This window comes from Mytilus galloprovincialis, chromosome 1, assembly GCF_965363235.1.
Source record: "Mytilus galloprovincialis chromosome 1, xbMytGall1.hap1.1, whole genome shotgun sequence".
NCBI lineage: Eukaryota > Metazoa > Mollusca > Bivalvia > Mytilida > Mytilidae > Mytilus > Mytilus galloprovincialis.
The window spans coordinates 42,845,916-42,864,066 of NC_134838.1; the positions used below are offsets into that span (position 1 = coordinate 42,845,916).

At 33.0% G+C, this 18,151-nt stretch overlaps 1 protein-coding gene across 1 annotated transcript in view; it reads right to left on the reverse strand.

Moving 5' to 3' along the window:
• The window catches only part of LOC143060911 (protocadherin Fat 4-like), a 42,973-nt gene extending 24,822 nt beyond the window's left edge, over positions 1-18,151 (reverse strand). Inside the window, exons 1-5 of the mRNA XM_076233652.1 lie at positions 18,136-18,151; positions 16,712-16,954; positions 2,162-2,301; positions 1,299-1,395; positions 674-814 (exon numbers count right to left, since the gene is read on the reverse strand). Coding sequence (XP_076089767.1) covers positions 674-814; positions 1,299-1,395; positions 2,162-2,301; positions 16,712-16,954; positions 18,136-18,151 — 637 coding nt within the window. The remainder of the gene's footprint in view (positions 1-673; positions 815-1,298; positions 1,396-2,161; positions 2,302-16,711; positions 16,955-18,135) is intronic.

An 18,151-nucleotide genomic window follows, 5' to 3' on the forward strand; every position in this document is an offset into this window, starting at 1 on the left:
TTTTTTTGGCAAAATTTAATTTTTTTAAAAATTTTGGCAAAATTTTATTTATCCCCGGGTGAACAAGGGTGGGGTGCTATTTACACCGGGGTAGTCAACCAATCAGATTGCAGTATTTTTGCTGCATAAGAAATAATGTTTCTTTCACAGTGTATGGTCGACTTATTTCACTATAGTGGTGAATACCACATGTAGATGTAATATTATGGTTAAAAAATTTCATACAGCGTCATTACACTGGAAATAAAATCAATATCAAAATGAAAGAATTTGAAAATGTTGAATAAAACCTTTTATTGTAATACATATCAGAAAACAATCTTATATATCTTCATGGAATTTGGTGTTTATTTTAGATATTTCAAAGTATCTGTGAAATCCCCTACCACACTTCCGTTCATACTTAGGATTGATACGTGATCATTTGTGAAAGTCATAAATATTGTGTAGACGTGATTTTTTGTTTTGTTAAAGGGTTCTTGTCTCACTGGTGTTTACATACATAACCATTCATTAGTTCGTATAAAATGTTTCACAATTTTGGAGATAGTTTGAAGACAATATTGTCCTTGTAAAACGGATAGCTGTCATCTCCTTGCACTTTCAAGAATTGTCGATCAAATTTTGTGTCACATTTTCATGCGAAACTAATGTCAACTAAACATAATTATACCTGCTAAATTCAGAGATACCGTTCCTGATTCCATTATTGAAAACACCGATCCAGGGGACTGTGTTAAGGTAAAAGTTAAATCTGCATTTGCACCAGAATCATCATCAGAACAGGATAAATCGTTTATAATCGTTGATGGAACTAAAAATCAAACATACACTTACTATTAAAGAAAGTATCCAATTGAAGCATGAGAAATATATTCATGTATTCAATTTTTACGTGTTTATAATGTTGAATTTTTTATTTTGCTTTCCCGCCGTCGTGAATTCTTTGATTAGACATGAGAAAATGTTAAAATGTAATCGATTACGTGTCTCTGAATTACAATGTAAAGTATTATTTGAAACTTGACTCATATCTGAGAAGTATCGTGAAGAAATCCATAAATACAAGACCTACTCTGAAATATTTTGACAAAATAATATTCCAGCAATAAATATCAAGCATCGTTTAAAGGTTATATAAGAACAAGACAATTGGAAAATATATTAAAATTAAGGTTTTATAAATTCAAACCATTGTTTTTATATTAAAATATTCAAATTAGACCGGATATGAATAAAATACTAATGCTTCATTGTAAACTTTCCATTTATTAATCAATCAAACTACTATTTTTTACTTGTGTCTTCTGCCAATGATTTCACGTAAAGAGAATGCAGACATGAAGGTGCATTATCATTTACATCTGTAACTGACACAGTAACAGTTCCAGTGCCCTAAAAAGTAAGCATTACACAAAATAAAACTATTCAATATTTAGTAAATAGATGTAAAACATACTTTACAAAAAAAATTTAAACACATACTAAACAGATCAACATAAACATCTCTCGTTAGTTTCATAATGCTCTGAGAGCATCCGTTAAATAAAGGCAACAGTAGTATACCGCTGTTCAAAACTCATAAATCCATGGACAAAAAACAAAATCGGGATAACAAACCAAAACCGAGGGAAACGCATTAAATATAAGAGGAGAACAACGACATAACACTAAAATGTAACACATATAGACAAAATCCCACGAGAATAACAAATATAACATATATATATAACATCAAAACCAAATACATGAATTTGGGATAGACAAGTACCGTGACACGTCTTATCGCAATGTGAATTTACACTCAAAAATAAGAGAAAACAAACGACACAACGTTATAATGTAATACACACAGAAACGAACTATAATATAACAATGACATAATATTGCACATGATTCATAAGTATTTCTTGCATAGGATTTTTTTATCCGCTCATTAGATCATTATTTTAAAAGATACCATATAAATACAGGCACAAGTAGTATACCGATATTCCAATGTCATAAAACGATTGAGAGAAAACAAAACCGGGTTAAACTCAAATAATATAAATGAATTGGGAGATTAAATTTCTTTACCTTTACATATAAACGAAAAAATATACCATATAACAAATTTAAAATAAGTTTTCATGTATCTAGAAGAAAAGTTTTCCCTTACCTTTAGACCACCGCCGTCTTCAGCAACAATAGTTATTTCATAATACTTTGGAGTTAAGGTGTCGTAATCCAATGACTGTGATAATTTGATATCTCCAGAACTTGTATCTATTGAAAACTTGTCGCTTCCGCTGTTGCTTACTGTTAAAACGATATTTTAATTATTAGTCTGCAATCCTCTATCAAAATCGATAAAAATCAAGAATTAATATACATATGTTAATCTAGAAGCCATGTTTGAGAGATAGTTGTGTCGTAAAACAGAATTCTCAAAAGGGGTTCACAAATATTGACCAACTTCCTCAAGTCGGAAAGCAATAAACTATATATACGAGGCTATAGATGTCGGTCATTGCATTCTCAGAATAAAAAAATCATGGTAAGAATCTAATAGGAAGAATCACATCTCTAAAAAATATGCAAACTGGTATCAAAGGAATTTTCTCAGAACTTCTTTATATACCATGTAGCAGAAGAAGAACAAATATTTGAAAAAGACTGTCAAAGAGACAACAGGTGCTCAAACAGGTTGTTTGCGAGGAAGAGTATTGTATTTATGTTGTATAGATGCTGTTTAATTTGGATCTTTATATGCAGTTAGAAGCCTGAAATAATCAAAAAGAGATTGAAGACATACCAAAAGGGACATTCACACTCACAAGTCGAAAAAAAACTGACAACGCAATTGATTAAAAAGAAAAAGAAAAACATCCGACAAACAATAACACATAAAATTAAAAACCAATTGTTCAGAGAACAATTGAAAGTCTTTCCACACCAAAGAAATTTTGATAAGAAGGTAGTTTCTTCGAACTGATGCGATAAATGACGGTTTATCTATCTTTTACAGTGATTTAAGAAAGATAATATGCTACTACCGGTGAAATAAATGTCACAACCGGTCTCATATGATAGCTTCTTTCACACGGATTCCAAAAATATATACTTTCTATATACTTTTACATGTAGAATGGGAGATAATTGGCCACTTCCGGTTTGTTGGAAGTCATTTTTAGTCTTCGGTTATCTGTTCATGTATCTATATGACAAAATATATGGATTCTGAGCATTTCATGTGAAAAAAATTGCAAAAAAAGCAACTTCCGGTTGTCTGAAGGTCACTTCCGGTAGCCATTTTTCAAGGTCAGTTGTCACTTAACCTGTTGTATAAGGTCAAATGTCTTTATAATGAACTTAATTGAAGTAATAATCAAATAATCTTATATCAAGACATTTCAGGGGCACTAACTCCTATAAGATGCCATTTAATTATATAAGACTAAATGTAGCATATCTTCATAACAATAAAGCTGACATTTTGCACTTGTTCTTTTATATGTATCTCTCAAAGTGTCGGAGAAAATGCAAAAACAAGCAAATGTCACAATTGAGAACTTGACCTTGACCTTTGACCTTGACCTCATTTTATAAGTTAGGACCTAGGGGACTCAAATAAAAACATTCCAGGGTTATACGGTTAACTGTGTATGAATTATATAAACATACCAACAAATTTATTTTGTAAAGGTAGATAACTCCTATAAAATTTCATCGAATCGCTTCGATCCAAATTAGCCAAAAATTACTGAGGATGTAACGAACAATATATAAAAAGAATTTTGTCGATATCTTTTTTTGTTACGAAGGAGATGCACACAGATGATAAACAGTGAATAGGGAGATAACTCTTACAAAGAAAATGGTTCGTCTTAGCAGGGTGAAATTTAAAAGCGCATAAACTATACGATACAATATGAGAAATATCTAAGCGACATATTGCGAAACAAACATTTATCGCAAGAACAAAATTTTGCGGAAAAAAAAAATAATAATCAGAAGAAAAACAATAAGTCTTTCCACAGAAAAGTGGAAAGACTTAATAAAAGATAGAAATAAAACGAAAGACTGAGCAACACAAAACCTTGAAGATATGTTTTCGGTTTCAGTACCTGAATATAGTTTTACATGTGTTTTATCTGATATTATGGATAACCTGTAAAACGAGGTTTCTTCAAATGACTCATCTAGAAAGTTTGCAAGCTGGTACATTTTGTTACAATTGATTATTACAGGTTTAGTGAGGTATAAGATACAATATACAAAGGTAACGAAGAAACAGGCCGGTAACAACCGTTGCCGGATTGTTTTTCTGCACGAGTAGTCAGGTCGAGGTCCGAGACGCTAGCCGAGGACCTTAGCCTGATTACAAGTGCAGAATAACTATACGGCAGGTTGTTTCCAGCCTATTTTTTGTTACCTTTGTTTTGTATCTGATTTGTACGACGTTTCAGGAAGGAAGCAGTACATTTTGCATTGAGAAGAGGTAGCAAAACTCAACATATTAGAAACTTCAATGGCCATATACCGGTTAATGTAAGTTACAGTTTAAACACATTTTTTTCACTTAAGGTGGTACCTAACACTACAGGGAGATAACTCTGTAAAATCAGCAGAACGTTTTAATGACGTTGTGTTGTTTAGGGGATATTAAGCATCTCAATGATCAAAATAAGTGTCAAACTGCTATATAACCAGTGTAATTTTTCTCCATTTAGGTTGGTCCCCTCCGTAAAATATCCAGTATGACTTCGGAATATACACATATTAACAAGATTATTAAAGGTATTGTCAAGAATTTCAATAACGGCCGGGAAACAGACTACTCTCCATTTCCCCTTTAAAAAAACTGAATTCTGCTTGTTTTTTAGATATATAAATAGGCATACAGCCCGTAACAGAGAAGTGATCGAATTGATGTTTCTTTACCATCAAAATTAGCTACGTTATCGACAAACTTAATTGAGTAGTGCCCGAACTATTGGTTCTTTAACGTTAAAAAGATTGACAATGCTGACAAACTTTCATGTGTCAATAATCAAGTTTAATACCGATAATATTGAAAATAATTCTAATAATATGAAACAAAATATGTCCATGCACCATTTCGATTGGGCGAAAAGTAGTCATTTCTTCAAAGTCAGAACAGAAAAAATAGAGTTATGGAAGAACGTCTTGATAGTATTATTTCCTTACAATTTTACCCAAACTAAAAGAAATATACTGGTCAACAATTAAAAAGGTGTTTGATAGGAATGAAGTCCTTTATTTTTACAATGTGTACTGTATGTGTGATGGATTTGAATTCAATCAATAACTTTAAAATGTTTTCTCATATGTATACACAAAAGGGAGGACTGGTACAATGTATTTGTACTTCTGTTAGAATATGTCTTTGTCCGTTTCACATGCCAAACTTTTTTCTAGTACAGTTTAAACGGGGAAATTTTGTTGAGAATTTCTTTTAATAAGACAAAATAACGAGCAAAACTATTTCTTGAAAGGGCACACACAGAGAATATTTATTTTAGTAAAAATCAGTAAAAAAACATTTCTCCAAAATATACCATGGCCAGGACCTGACAGTTTTTAGCAGTGTACAAATGAAAATCGGAAAACTGCGCCTGCTGTCATTTTGAGGGATCATGCAACATTTCACCTATTACCCATAAACAACGTAGGTTCTCAAGTACTAAAAAAAGTTCTAAAAGATAATTTCAAATCAGAGTAAACATATTAACTTCCTTATATCCAGTCGAATTTATCTATAGGTTACACAAAGCTGGTTCTTAAAATGTTTTTATCAGAGAAAACATTTTTCTTTGACTTTTAAAACATTCTTTTCTGAAAATAGGCACTATCCAAGGCCAAGTATGTTGTCAAAAATTCTCACTTTTGAAATCCAGAATGTACACGTATGTTTTTCTTAAAACCTGAGCTACTTCCGACTTCGTATCATTATTACCAGAGACCATTTATCAAGAAATAAAGCTGGGATTATCTTTTTGTTGGTAAAGTGGGATTTCAATGTCCCGGATTGTCAGGTCTCGAAATTTAGGACGTGAAAAAGCCCGCCGGAACTTTGGTTTTTAAATCCTTTTATTTTCATGTAGAACGGTGTGAATTATTCAGCTTGAAGCAAGAAAACTCTTCGATCAAACGAGGGAATCTCTGGCGTTAATTTACCAATTTTTGTCGATATACACACACATTTCTGCTTAACCGCGTTAATTGAACAACTTAGTGCTAACACACATCTGCTAAGGCACGAAACATTTGATTTTCAGGAGGGGAAAATGGGGGGGGGGGGGTATATAGTAATATATCTCAGAATATTTTAATAACCGCTTCACTGGTCAGATTTTTATGCCCCGCCTGTAGGCGACGGGGCATTAAGATTTACCCTTGTCTGTACGTCTGTACGTCCGGTCTATAAATTTTTTGTCAAATATATATCGGCTTGTGTATGTCGGATTGGTTTGATATTTGGTCTGAAGCTTTATCAAGATGCATTGTACTGTGTCTCCCCTTTTCAGGTCTGTCATTCGTCTACTTCCTGTTTGGCGGGGGCATCTGTGTCTCATAGACACATTTTCTCTGTTTTCTATTACAGTTTATACAGGAAAATTTTGTTGACAATTTTTTTTTCATATGACAAAATGTTGAGGCAGCAGATTTTTTAAGTCAAAATCAGGGTCAGAATATTGTTTTCTAAAAACTACCAGGCCCCTTCCTCCATGAAAATTAAATGGTCCGTGGCAAAAATAAAAAATTCCCACATGTTCAACTTCAAAATTTGACCAGATTTTATTCCTAACTGTCGGATAATATACTAGGATAACATAGAAATTGTCCTGTATGGGACGATTCTGTACTCATACTTTACGCGTAGTTGGGTACAAGTGTCCTCGTAGTGAACGCACCCGACTACGCGTGCAGTAAAAAGGTGTACTCTTACGTCGGATACCGGGCAGTTTCTTTGTTATATCTGTACTTTATCAAATACATGTACATGTTAATATTTACTTAATATTAAATAGGTAAAAATTATTGCTGAAAGCCTGTTCAGGGTTTCTTTCTTGTGCATGATTATATCATTTTTCACATGCCTGAACTCATTGACGATAATGTAAGGTGCTCTATTAGAAAAAAATAGATTTCTAGTTCAGGTTTGAAAAAGAAATTTCGCCTTTTCTTGAGCCTGTTTTGTACATTTAGTTTAACATATATGATCCAATGGAAATTTTCACATGGAACCTTCGGTAAATAGGAAAATGAAAAGATATGGGGGTAATTTACAGAGAGACCACACTCAAAAACGGAGGGAATTTAAAAATCTCGAGGTCTCCACAAGGCTTTCAACAAGGGTAGAATCTCACTCCTTCTGAAAAGCTCTAAATCGCCCCAACGTGTACAAACGTTTGGTCATCAAGAGATTCTGGTTTCTCTTTTTGTGTGTCATAAACATTCATTTCGGATTTGAATTTAATATACCGAAACATTTCCGTACATTAAATCTGAGGACGGTCAGAACATTTTAAGGACGCAGAAGTACAATTTTAAGTAGTTACTGTACATAGATGTGCAATAATTCAGCTTCCTGTGCATGTTCATGAAGTTCTAAATTTTGAATGTTGAATGTTGAAAACACCATTTTTTTACAATAAAAAATCTCAAAATGTCCGTTAGCAATGAAAAAGTTTGACCATGAAAAATCACATATCTAAGAAAAGCAGTCGTTTAATTGATTATAAGAAAGTTTCAGTATATCATGTCAAATTTCTTTAATTTGAGAGTTTTCCTTTAGTTACAAATGTAGCTCTATGTCTGATGGTGAAATAAAAATGAATGTCTCAGAAAGTGGTGAATTAGTTTCCATAAGTGACAGATGAATCGGGCCAAGCTTAGTAATTTACAGTAAACAGACTACTGTAACATTGACGCACTCGTCGAACTGTTTAAAAGAATTGTGTTTATGACCAAAAATTTATATACAACTTCATTTATAAATTAATCTGAATTTCATAGCGCGTCGTCACAATAATGAAAGTTATAAAAAAAATCTATAACCAGCAGATCTTTACTTCTATAAAGAAAGTATTCTTGTACAAAAGAGTATTTATTATAAAACGGTCCTAACTATAGAATAGATAGTTTACCACAGAAATCTTAAACGGAAGTTTCGACAATTTTAAAGAGAAGAGATTTGAAAATAAATTTAACTTTAAATAAACACTGAAATAATTTTAATACCTCGAAGGTGTAAAGAATAAACCAACAATCTCAATCTTTAAAAGTGTCTTCATTGCACTAACCGACGAGTTCATGTTTACAATAGAAACAGTGGATGTGACTCCAATAAATTCATTATCATTGTAGTCATGAATATTTATCGCTTATATTAAACTGATAAACTGTAATTGTACTGCTCCTCGGGGCGTCTTGATTGACAAATAAAAATTGTTGTTGTTGTTGTTGTTGTTGATAAAGATTTTATCGAGGTCGCACCAACTGTTTCTACAGCTAAGATCAGTTACATGTAACATGATCTCGTCGATTCGCACGACGAAGCCATTGTTCAGTTGTTTATGACAGAACACATATTCTAGATTATGTATTTTTGTTTCCGTCAGTTCGAAAGTATTTGATTCTTTCAACTCCTTTGTATTTCATAATATGTGTCATGAACAAAGACATGTGTTCGATTGAATAATGATTTCCTCGTAACAAATGATGGAAATTTCGGAGATCCCGTATTTGATCCTTTACCGTTAAAATGAAAATGCCAATGACAGAGGTTGATTATAAAAAATGTTTTACTGTGTTAAAAAAAACTTTGACTTAAACAATGAAAACTTACACGTTGGACATGAAATACTTTGTCGATGAAGAAAATTAAATTATGTCACTTCTGAAATAAGTTTGTCGATAACGTAGCTAATTTTGACTGTAAAGAAACATCAATTCGATCACTTCTCTGTTACGGGCTGTATGTTTTGGATTTTTTTAATAGTTCATACATATAGGTTTTTTTATATGTCACCGTAGCTATTTATTAGAGTACAGTTATATGATCTTATAAACTTGTACTACACTATATGTTGTGTGTATTATATATTTACTACCTTTTACACATTCATTCATACATTCATTCATTCATACATTCATTCATTCATTCATACATTCATTCATTCATTCATTCATACATTCATTCATTCATTCATTCATTCATACATTCATTCATTCATTCATTCATTGACGGACATTTAGAAAAAGACTTTATTCTATATATTACTCTGCACGAATTTATTATGCATGCAACCCCGCCACTTTTTCTAGCACTATATATACGGTGAACTCGTACAAATGCGAGTTTAACACTTTAGCACGCACGCTGCATAAGGGACAAATAACCTTTTCCCTATTTTCGGGTAAGCACATTTTCTTTTAGGCCTTATCATGCATGTACTTCTATCCAATTCATAGTTCAATTTCAAAGTAAACTTCTAGTCAACATTTGAAATAAATGTTTATTATAATTATGTATTTTCAGTGTGAAATAAATTGTTTGCCACAATAAATTTCGTCATATATTCAAGGCCCTTGTTACGGCCAGAAATCGCCTTTAAATTGTAGCCAACAAAAGACACAAATCAATAATAAAATTTAACAATATTTATTATATAAAAGTTTACAAGAAGTATTACACAAATATTACTGTCAACTTAACTGTCAAAATATGAGTCCAATCTTTTATCTTTATCTGTATCCGGATATCTTTCGGAATCCAATCTGAATATTACGTTCACTACTACGGTCACAATCCAGTATGATGTTGTTTGTAGAATAAAAGTGTCAATCCAAATGCTATGAATATTAATGTCTATCAATGTCTAAGTCTAAGTCCAAGAGTAAGTCAAAGAGTGAGAGTTTAACTTTAGTGTCTGTATATATATATAGTTGTCATGGAAGATTCTAGAACAGTCTATAATGGAACATCCTAGAAAGTTACAATAGAAGTTTCTAGTAAAATGTAGAAGTTTATATAACGCATCTTTTATTAGGATCATTCTGGAAAGTTCCAATCATTCTGTAATTGTTCCAGTGATTTCTAAACTGCACAGTTCTAAGACTATTCTGTAAACATCTATCAGGCCACACAACACAAATCAGGCCAACATAAATAAATACAATAATTACAATATCATAACACCTCCCCCTTAAAAGAAGATTTTGTGTAACAAAAACTTATCATGAATAAAATGAACAAAAATACATAGTATATACAAAGTGTTTTAATAAGCTCTAGATAAAGCATCTGCTATTACATTATCTTTACCCTTAATATGTTTTATAATTACATCATATTCCTGTAACAACAAACTCCACCTAGTCAACCTCTGATTCTTGTTTCTCATTTTATGTATGAAGGTGAGAGGATTATGATCAGTACAAACAAGAATAGGATATACAGTGGGATTCAAAGATACATCAAAATGTCGAAGTCCTGACAACATTGCAAAACACTCTTTTTCGATAGTTGAATAATTTTTCTGATGTTTATCTAATTTCTTGGAAAAATATGATATAGGTTTCTCAACATTATTATCTGTCTCTTGATATAAAACAGCTCCAATTCCTACATCGCTTGCATCAACGGCAAGTTTAAATTGTTTTTCAAAGTCTGGAGTAATCAGAACTGGACTATTAATTAAAAGTGATTAGCTATTTTCAAAAGCGTTTTGACAATTTTCACTCCAGATAAATTTAGAATCTTTTCGTAAAAGATGAGTCAATGGTTGAACCACAGTAGCAAAATTTGTACAAAATTTTCTGTAAAATCCAATCACGCCTAAATATCTCATAAGTTGTTTTCTATTTGTAGGAGGAGGAAATTTGGAAATAGCTTCCACTTTAGCCATAATAGGTTTCACTTGACCTTGGCCAACTGTATGCCCTAAATAATCAACAGTGGCCTGACAAAATTCACTTTTACCAAGATTAATAGTCAAATTTGATTGTGACAATCTATCAAAAGTATCATACAAATGTGTTAAATGCTGTTCCCAGCTATCACTACATACAATTAGATCATCAATATAAGCATAACAACAGTTTAAATCTTTTATAACATTATTGATCATTCTTTGAAATGTAGCTGGTGCACTTTTCATGCCAAACGGCATTACAGTATATTGAAATAAGCCATCTGGTGTAACAAAAGCTGATATTTCACGAGCTCTCTGTGTCAATGGAACTTGCCAATAACCTTTCAACAAATCAAATTTGCTCACAAATTTTGCTTGACCAATGTTGTCAATACAATCGTCTATCCTTGGAATCGGATAGGAATCAGATTTTGAGACTGAATTTACTTTTCTAAAGTCAGTCACGAAACGAAAGGTTTTATCTGGTTTTGGCACAAGGAGACAAGGAGAGCTCCATTCACTGTTACTCGGCTCAATAATATCATTGTCAAGCATATATTTAATTTCTTTTCTCATAACTTCAAGTTTGATTGGATTGAGCCGGTAAGGATGTTGCTTAATTGGAGAAGCATCTCCTACATCAACATCATGACAAACAGCAGTGGTTTTGTTTGGCACATCTGGAAAAAGATTTTTAAAAGAAAATACCAAAGTTTTTATTTCTTCTCTACGATCAAAAGACAGATGTGCAAGTTTGAGTCTAAATTTGACAAAATTTCTGAATTTTTCAATCTAACTGTCTCTTCCAGAGTTTTAGAACTAAAAGGTGGTTCAATTACATCTGGTTTGTCATGATTGTTCTCAAATTTAACCATGCCTAAAGTGGCAACTGGTTTACTCTCACATTCATTAGTACGCTCAAAATATGGTTTTAACATATTAATATGACACACTCTATTTTGTTTGCGCCGACCTGGAGTTTTTACAATATAATTCAAATCATTGATTTTACTCTGTATTGTATAAGGACCACAATATTTAGCCTGTAAAGGAAGTCCAGGGACTGGCAAAAATACAAGTACCTTATCACCAGGCTCAAAAACTCTATCCCTGGCATCTTTATCATACCAAATTTTCATCTTGTTCTGTACATTTTTTAAGTTTTTCTGAGCAATTTGACAAGCAGTATACAATTTTTCTTTAAATCTAGATACATAGTCTAAAAGATTCAAGTCAGTATGTTCAGTAAGCCACTTTTCCTTAATCAATTTTAACGGTCCCCTTACAGTATGGCCAAATACCAACTCAAATGGACTAAATCCAAGGTATTCTTGAACAGCCTCTCGGACTGCAAAAAGTAGAAAGTGAACTCCATCATCCCAGTCTCTTGTCAAATTGAAGACAAAAAATTCTAATCATGTTCTTCAATGTTTGATGAAAACGTTCTAAGGCACCTTGAGATTCTGGATGGTACGCACTTGATCTATACTGAGCAATCCCTAACTGGTACACGACTTGCTGAAATAAACCTGACATGAAATTTGATCCCTGGTCGGACTGTATAGACTTAGGAAGTCCTACTAACGTGAAAAATTTGATAAGTGCTTTGACGATAGTAGGTGTCTTGATATTTCTTAGCGGAATAGCCTCAGGAAAGCGAGTGGATGTACACATGATTGTCAATAAATACGCATTTCCAATTTTGGTCTTTGGTAAAGGTCCAACGCAGTCAATTAGAACTCTGCTGAAAGGTTCGTCAAAGGCTGGAATAGGCAGAAGTGGTGCTGGTGGTATTTTCTGATTAGGCTTACCAACAACCTGGCATATATGACATGATTTGCAGTATTCTGCAACATCATTTCTAAGTCTTGGCCAGTAGAAATGCTGCAAGATCTTAAGGCAAGTCTTCCTTATACCTAAGTGTCCAGCCAAGGGGGTGTCATGGGCAAGACCAATAATTTCTTGCCAATAAACTTTAGGCACCACCACTTGGTATAACACTCTCCATTCCTCCTCTGGGGTAGCATCAGGAGGCCTCCACTTCCTCATTAAAATGCCGTCCTGATGGTAATAGCATTCGGCCACTTTGTCTGCTTCCTCCTGTGGTTGCGCCCGCTGGTTGAGCTGGAGAACCTCAGGGCCTTTATGTTGTTCTTCGAATAAATTCTGTCGGTCTAATGAATGGCTGTTTACGTCTGGCCATGGCATAATAACATTCTTGTTAACACTATGTGATCTTATTATGGCCTTTTCTGAGCTACCAGGACCTTCAATGTCAGCTAGGAAAGTGTCAGAAAGGTCCATGTAATCAAACTGGTCTTCTTGCAAATTCTCATCTTGTTGTTTTCTAGCCATCGCCCTAGTAACAACACAAGCTGGATACAATTCAGCATCATCTTCAGGTGATTTAACATCCACCACTGGGTCACTGGTAACAATTGGTTCAGCAACCACTTTGTTCCTAGCTAGATCATTTCCTAGCAATAATGTAACACCCTCAACAGGGAGATTAGGACGAACACCCACAATAACTGGTCCAGTTATCAAATCTGACTTCAGATAAATACGATGGAGAGGAACATCTATACAACCTAACTCTACACCTTGTAACAAAACGGAGGCACCAACAGAAGTCTTCTCGGACAAAGGCAACACACCTTCTAACAATAAAGACTGAAAAGCTCCAGTGTCCCGTAAAATAAAATAGGCTGAAGAGTGGTATCATCAACAATAGAAATAAACCCATCAGACATAAAGGGTTTATATTCCTCCATGTAATCACAAAAACTGGACTTAAAAGCCTGACTCGCAGGACATTCCAACGTACTGGTAATAAAAGGTGTCGTACAAGCACTGGACTTCGGCTTATTATCTCGTTCATTCTTCTTCTGGAATCTAAAACAATCAGCCATCAGGTGACCATTTTTCTTACAATGAGCACAAATCAGTGACTTCTTCTCAAAAGTATCAAATTTTGGACTAGACATATTATAACTGGACTGACTCTTATTCTGTGCAACAGGCTTACTATCAGTACGCTCAGTGCTTTGATTTTTGTAATTTCCACTTGAAGAATTAACATTTTGACCCTTGAAACTTCTTTTATGTGAAAGGGTATAATTATCTGAAATTACAGCTGCATCATGTATTGTCCCAACAGTTTTGTCGTCTAAATGTGTTTTTAAGTCTAAATGAACACATTGTTTGAACTCTTCTAATAACATCAATTGTCTAAGGTTATCAAAATTGTTATCTGTTTTCTTTGAAGTAAGCCATTTATCAAATAGATATTCTTTTTCCCGAGCAAATTCCACATAGGTTTGCGAATCAAACTTTTTATAAGATCTAAATTTCTGTCTATTTGCTTCTGGTACTAGCTCATAAGCTTTCAAAACTTCCTGTTTCACCGTGTCATAATCGGAACTTTTTTCTGATGGAAGTGCAGAGTATATTTCAGCGGCCTTACCCTCAAAAACACTTTGTAGAATTGTAGTCCAATATGGCTTTGGCCAATTCAAATTATGAGCAATTTTCGCAAACTGTGGAAAATATTTATCCACTGTTTTTTCACAAAATTTGGGAACCAAATGTATATTTTTTGCTGCATCAAAATATTCTGATTTCGACTGGACTTTAGTGTTGCTTTCTTCTTTGACCATTTCAATTTTCATTTTCTCCATCTCTAGCCTTTCCCTCATTTCAACTTCTTTTAATTTAAATTCATCTTCTTTTTCCTTTTTATCAATTTCCAATCTTTCCTTCATTTCAAGTTCTTTTATTTTCTCCGTCTCCTTCATTTCCAGTTCTTTTAATTTAAGTTTATGTTCCAATTCAAACTGTTTTAATTTAAAGGCGTCAACGTTTTCGACCTTAAGATCAAGAGCCTCTTCACCTAAAATTTCTGCGTCCACTAATTTGTCTATAACCAAATTTTTTATAATTTGTTTTCTCATAGATACTCTAAAATCTAATTTCAGATATTTAGCAAGCAACACTAATTCCTCTTTCTTTAAATTATCAAAACTCTCCAGATCTGGCGTTTTCAAAAATTTACTGGCATCAAATGCCATTTTGTAGAATTTTGTTGGCTAGTTATAATAAAAATTACTAAACAAATTTTGAATAAGATATTTTCAGTATCCCGGCCGAGCCCCCAATTTCTGTTACGGCCAGAAATCGCCTTTAAATTGTAGCCAACAAAAGACACAAATCAGTAATAAAATTTAACAATATTTATTATACAAAAGTTTACAAGAAGTATTACACAAATATTACTGTCAACTTAACTGTCAAAATATGAGTCCAATAGTTTATCTTTATCTGTATCCGGATATCTTTCGGAATCCAATCTGAATATTACGTTCACTACTACGGTCATAATCCAGTATGATGTTGTTTGTAGAATAAAAGTGTCAATCCAAATGCTATGAATATTAATGTCTATCAATGTCTAAGTCTAAGTCCAAGAGTAAGTCAAAGAGTGAGAGTTTAACTTTAGTGTCTGTATATATATAGTTGTCATGGAAGATTCTAGAACAGTCTATAATGGAACATCCTAGAAAGTTACAATAGAAGTTTCTAGTAAAATGTAGAAGTTTATATAACGCATCTTTTATTAGGATCATTCTGGAAAGTTCCAATCATTCTGTAATTGTTCCAGCGATTTCTAAACTGCACAGTTCTAAGACTATTCTGTAAACAGCTATCAGGCCACACAACACAAATCAGGCCAACATAAATAAATACAATAATTACAATATCATAACACCCTATTTACAAAGACCAAGTGGCCATTTACCGTGTGACATATATGTCTCTGGTAGTATTGATTAGGCTTTAACACGTGTCACTATGTGATCCAATCGCAGCTTACCGTTCAAAATTGATGACATTAAATGATCTTTCTTCACGATTTGCTGCATATTTGAACTTGTATTATACGGATACTTTTTATGTATTGGATCAATCGTGCATTAGTGAGTTGATAGGGATTTTATCTTTTGATTATATTTGATTTTTTTTTATTGAAATATAAACGTTGGTACCAGCATTTCTTTACTTTCAGCATTGTTCAGAATACTATTCATGTCCATATGTTGAAGGAAAAAACACTTACGGACCGACCATTTAGCTTCAAAAAGGGGTATGGTATCTTCTTTTCTGAGTAAGAACATTATTCATTTTTTCAACGCTATCACCCAATTATATTCATTTATTTTCGGAATTAGATGATTATATACGGTATATGGAAAATCAGGAATCAGAAGATTATTTTGTCATCTGCTTGACCACAATATATAATTTTTCTCATAAAATTGGGGATCAAAATAAAATGTATTTTTTAGAAAAAAGACATACCCTCTTTTTAAAATTTTAAATGGTCAATCCCTACGTGTACTGATATTAATAGTAATTTACTGAAATTGTTTGAAATATAGTTATTGATGCTAAGCTAACGTAAATATTTTAAACAAAAAGACAGAAAATATGTCGGTGAAACAAAAAGTTCAAATCTAATTGAAATTTTAAGTGCCCATGAACTCACTGATCATGTATGAGTGATTCTATTCATAAAAAAGTGTCCGTTTATCAACTAAAAAGTGTCCGTGTAACATCCATTAATGTACTGTTTTTCTATAGCTCTGCTGGGGGTAAAGTCGTACAAAGAACAAAATCAATGTAGTGAAGTTTTTAAGACATTCTAAACGGGGCATTTTGATCCTTCTTTTTACAAATCAGTTTTAATAAACGCTGTTTAATTCAATTAGTAGAGTATTGTTTACTACCTGCTGTTATCGCATATGACGTAATATCATGTGGAGGAAAATCAATATCCGTTGCTGTGAATGTTGTTATGGAAGTACCAATTGCCTGATTCTCAGCAACAGTTTCAGTTACAGTGGTAAAGGTTGGTGTGTACTCATTAACTGATGTTATGCTAACAGTCACACCAACAATTGTGGAATGAAGACCATCGCTGACCGTAACATCAAATGCATACGACTGTTCTGTGCTGTCATAATCAACAGCTAGAAATATATAAGGTTAGAAATGTATTTGTTTTACCTCTGACAAATATCGATGTAACAATATTATATCAAGTTAGAAATGTTTACCATTATACAAATAAACTATTAAATTATTCCAAAATAACAATACATACATGTACATGTACTAGTAAAATTACGACAAAAGGGTTTGACGGTGATGTTCCTTTGCCAATGTCTTACGGTGTTTATATATCACAACTAGTTCGCGGTTCTGTTACAGTAGTAACGTTTTGGATTTTAATGAGAATAATGCATGCACTACTGTTAAATAATTTTCGAGACGACAGACTACCTAAAATCCTGACAAAATTCTTCCAAAGATACAAAGATTTTGTTTGCATGTTTGGCTGTATCTTATTTCAAACGAAAAAGCACATCCTTATCTTTACACTGATGTTGTGTACCGAGCCCGGAAGTTAAAAAAAAACCTGGTACACTTATCGTTCCTTTAAATTAATCTTATTCTAAATAGTTACATAACACCTAATTCAAAACTGTAAATACTATATATTTGGATATTGTTTAATTGGTACAAATATTGATTTTTCTATCAGTAAATTAAAACCAATCTATATATATATATATATATAATTGTTAAACACATGCACATTCAAGGTAATGTTTAAGTCTTCGATACTTTTAGTTTTCTTTTATTAGTTGTTGTTGGCTTTGGACAAGCTATCGGTAATTGCGAGTACTCTTAGATATAATATACTGTGCGCCCCCCCCCCCCATTTTTAGGTATGTATACATACTCTACCATGTCCGTCTGTATATTTTGTATTTCTAGTTTGTATCGATCTGATGAGTTAATGCCCATTTCAACTGATTTTATAGTTTGTTCTTCGTTTATCTCTTTGCATAATTTGTTCTGTCGTTGCACCATCGTCCCAGATGGCGGGGTGGTGCCTTTAACCCCGCCATATTCCATGTGTACCTGTCCCATTGCAAAGGCCAGTAATTCAGTGGTTGTCGTTGGCTCATGTTCGTCATATCTTTTATCCGTTATTTTTATTTTCTTAAATTATGCCGTTAGTTTTCTCAATTGAGTTGTTTCATATTTTTCATGTCATGTCCTTCTAAAGCGACTGTACAGCATGGGTTTTCTCATTGTTAAAGGCCGCACCGTACGGTTGCCTATATTGCTTCACATACCACACCTCCCTTTTTTGTCAT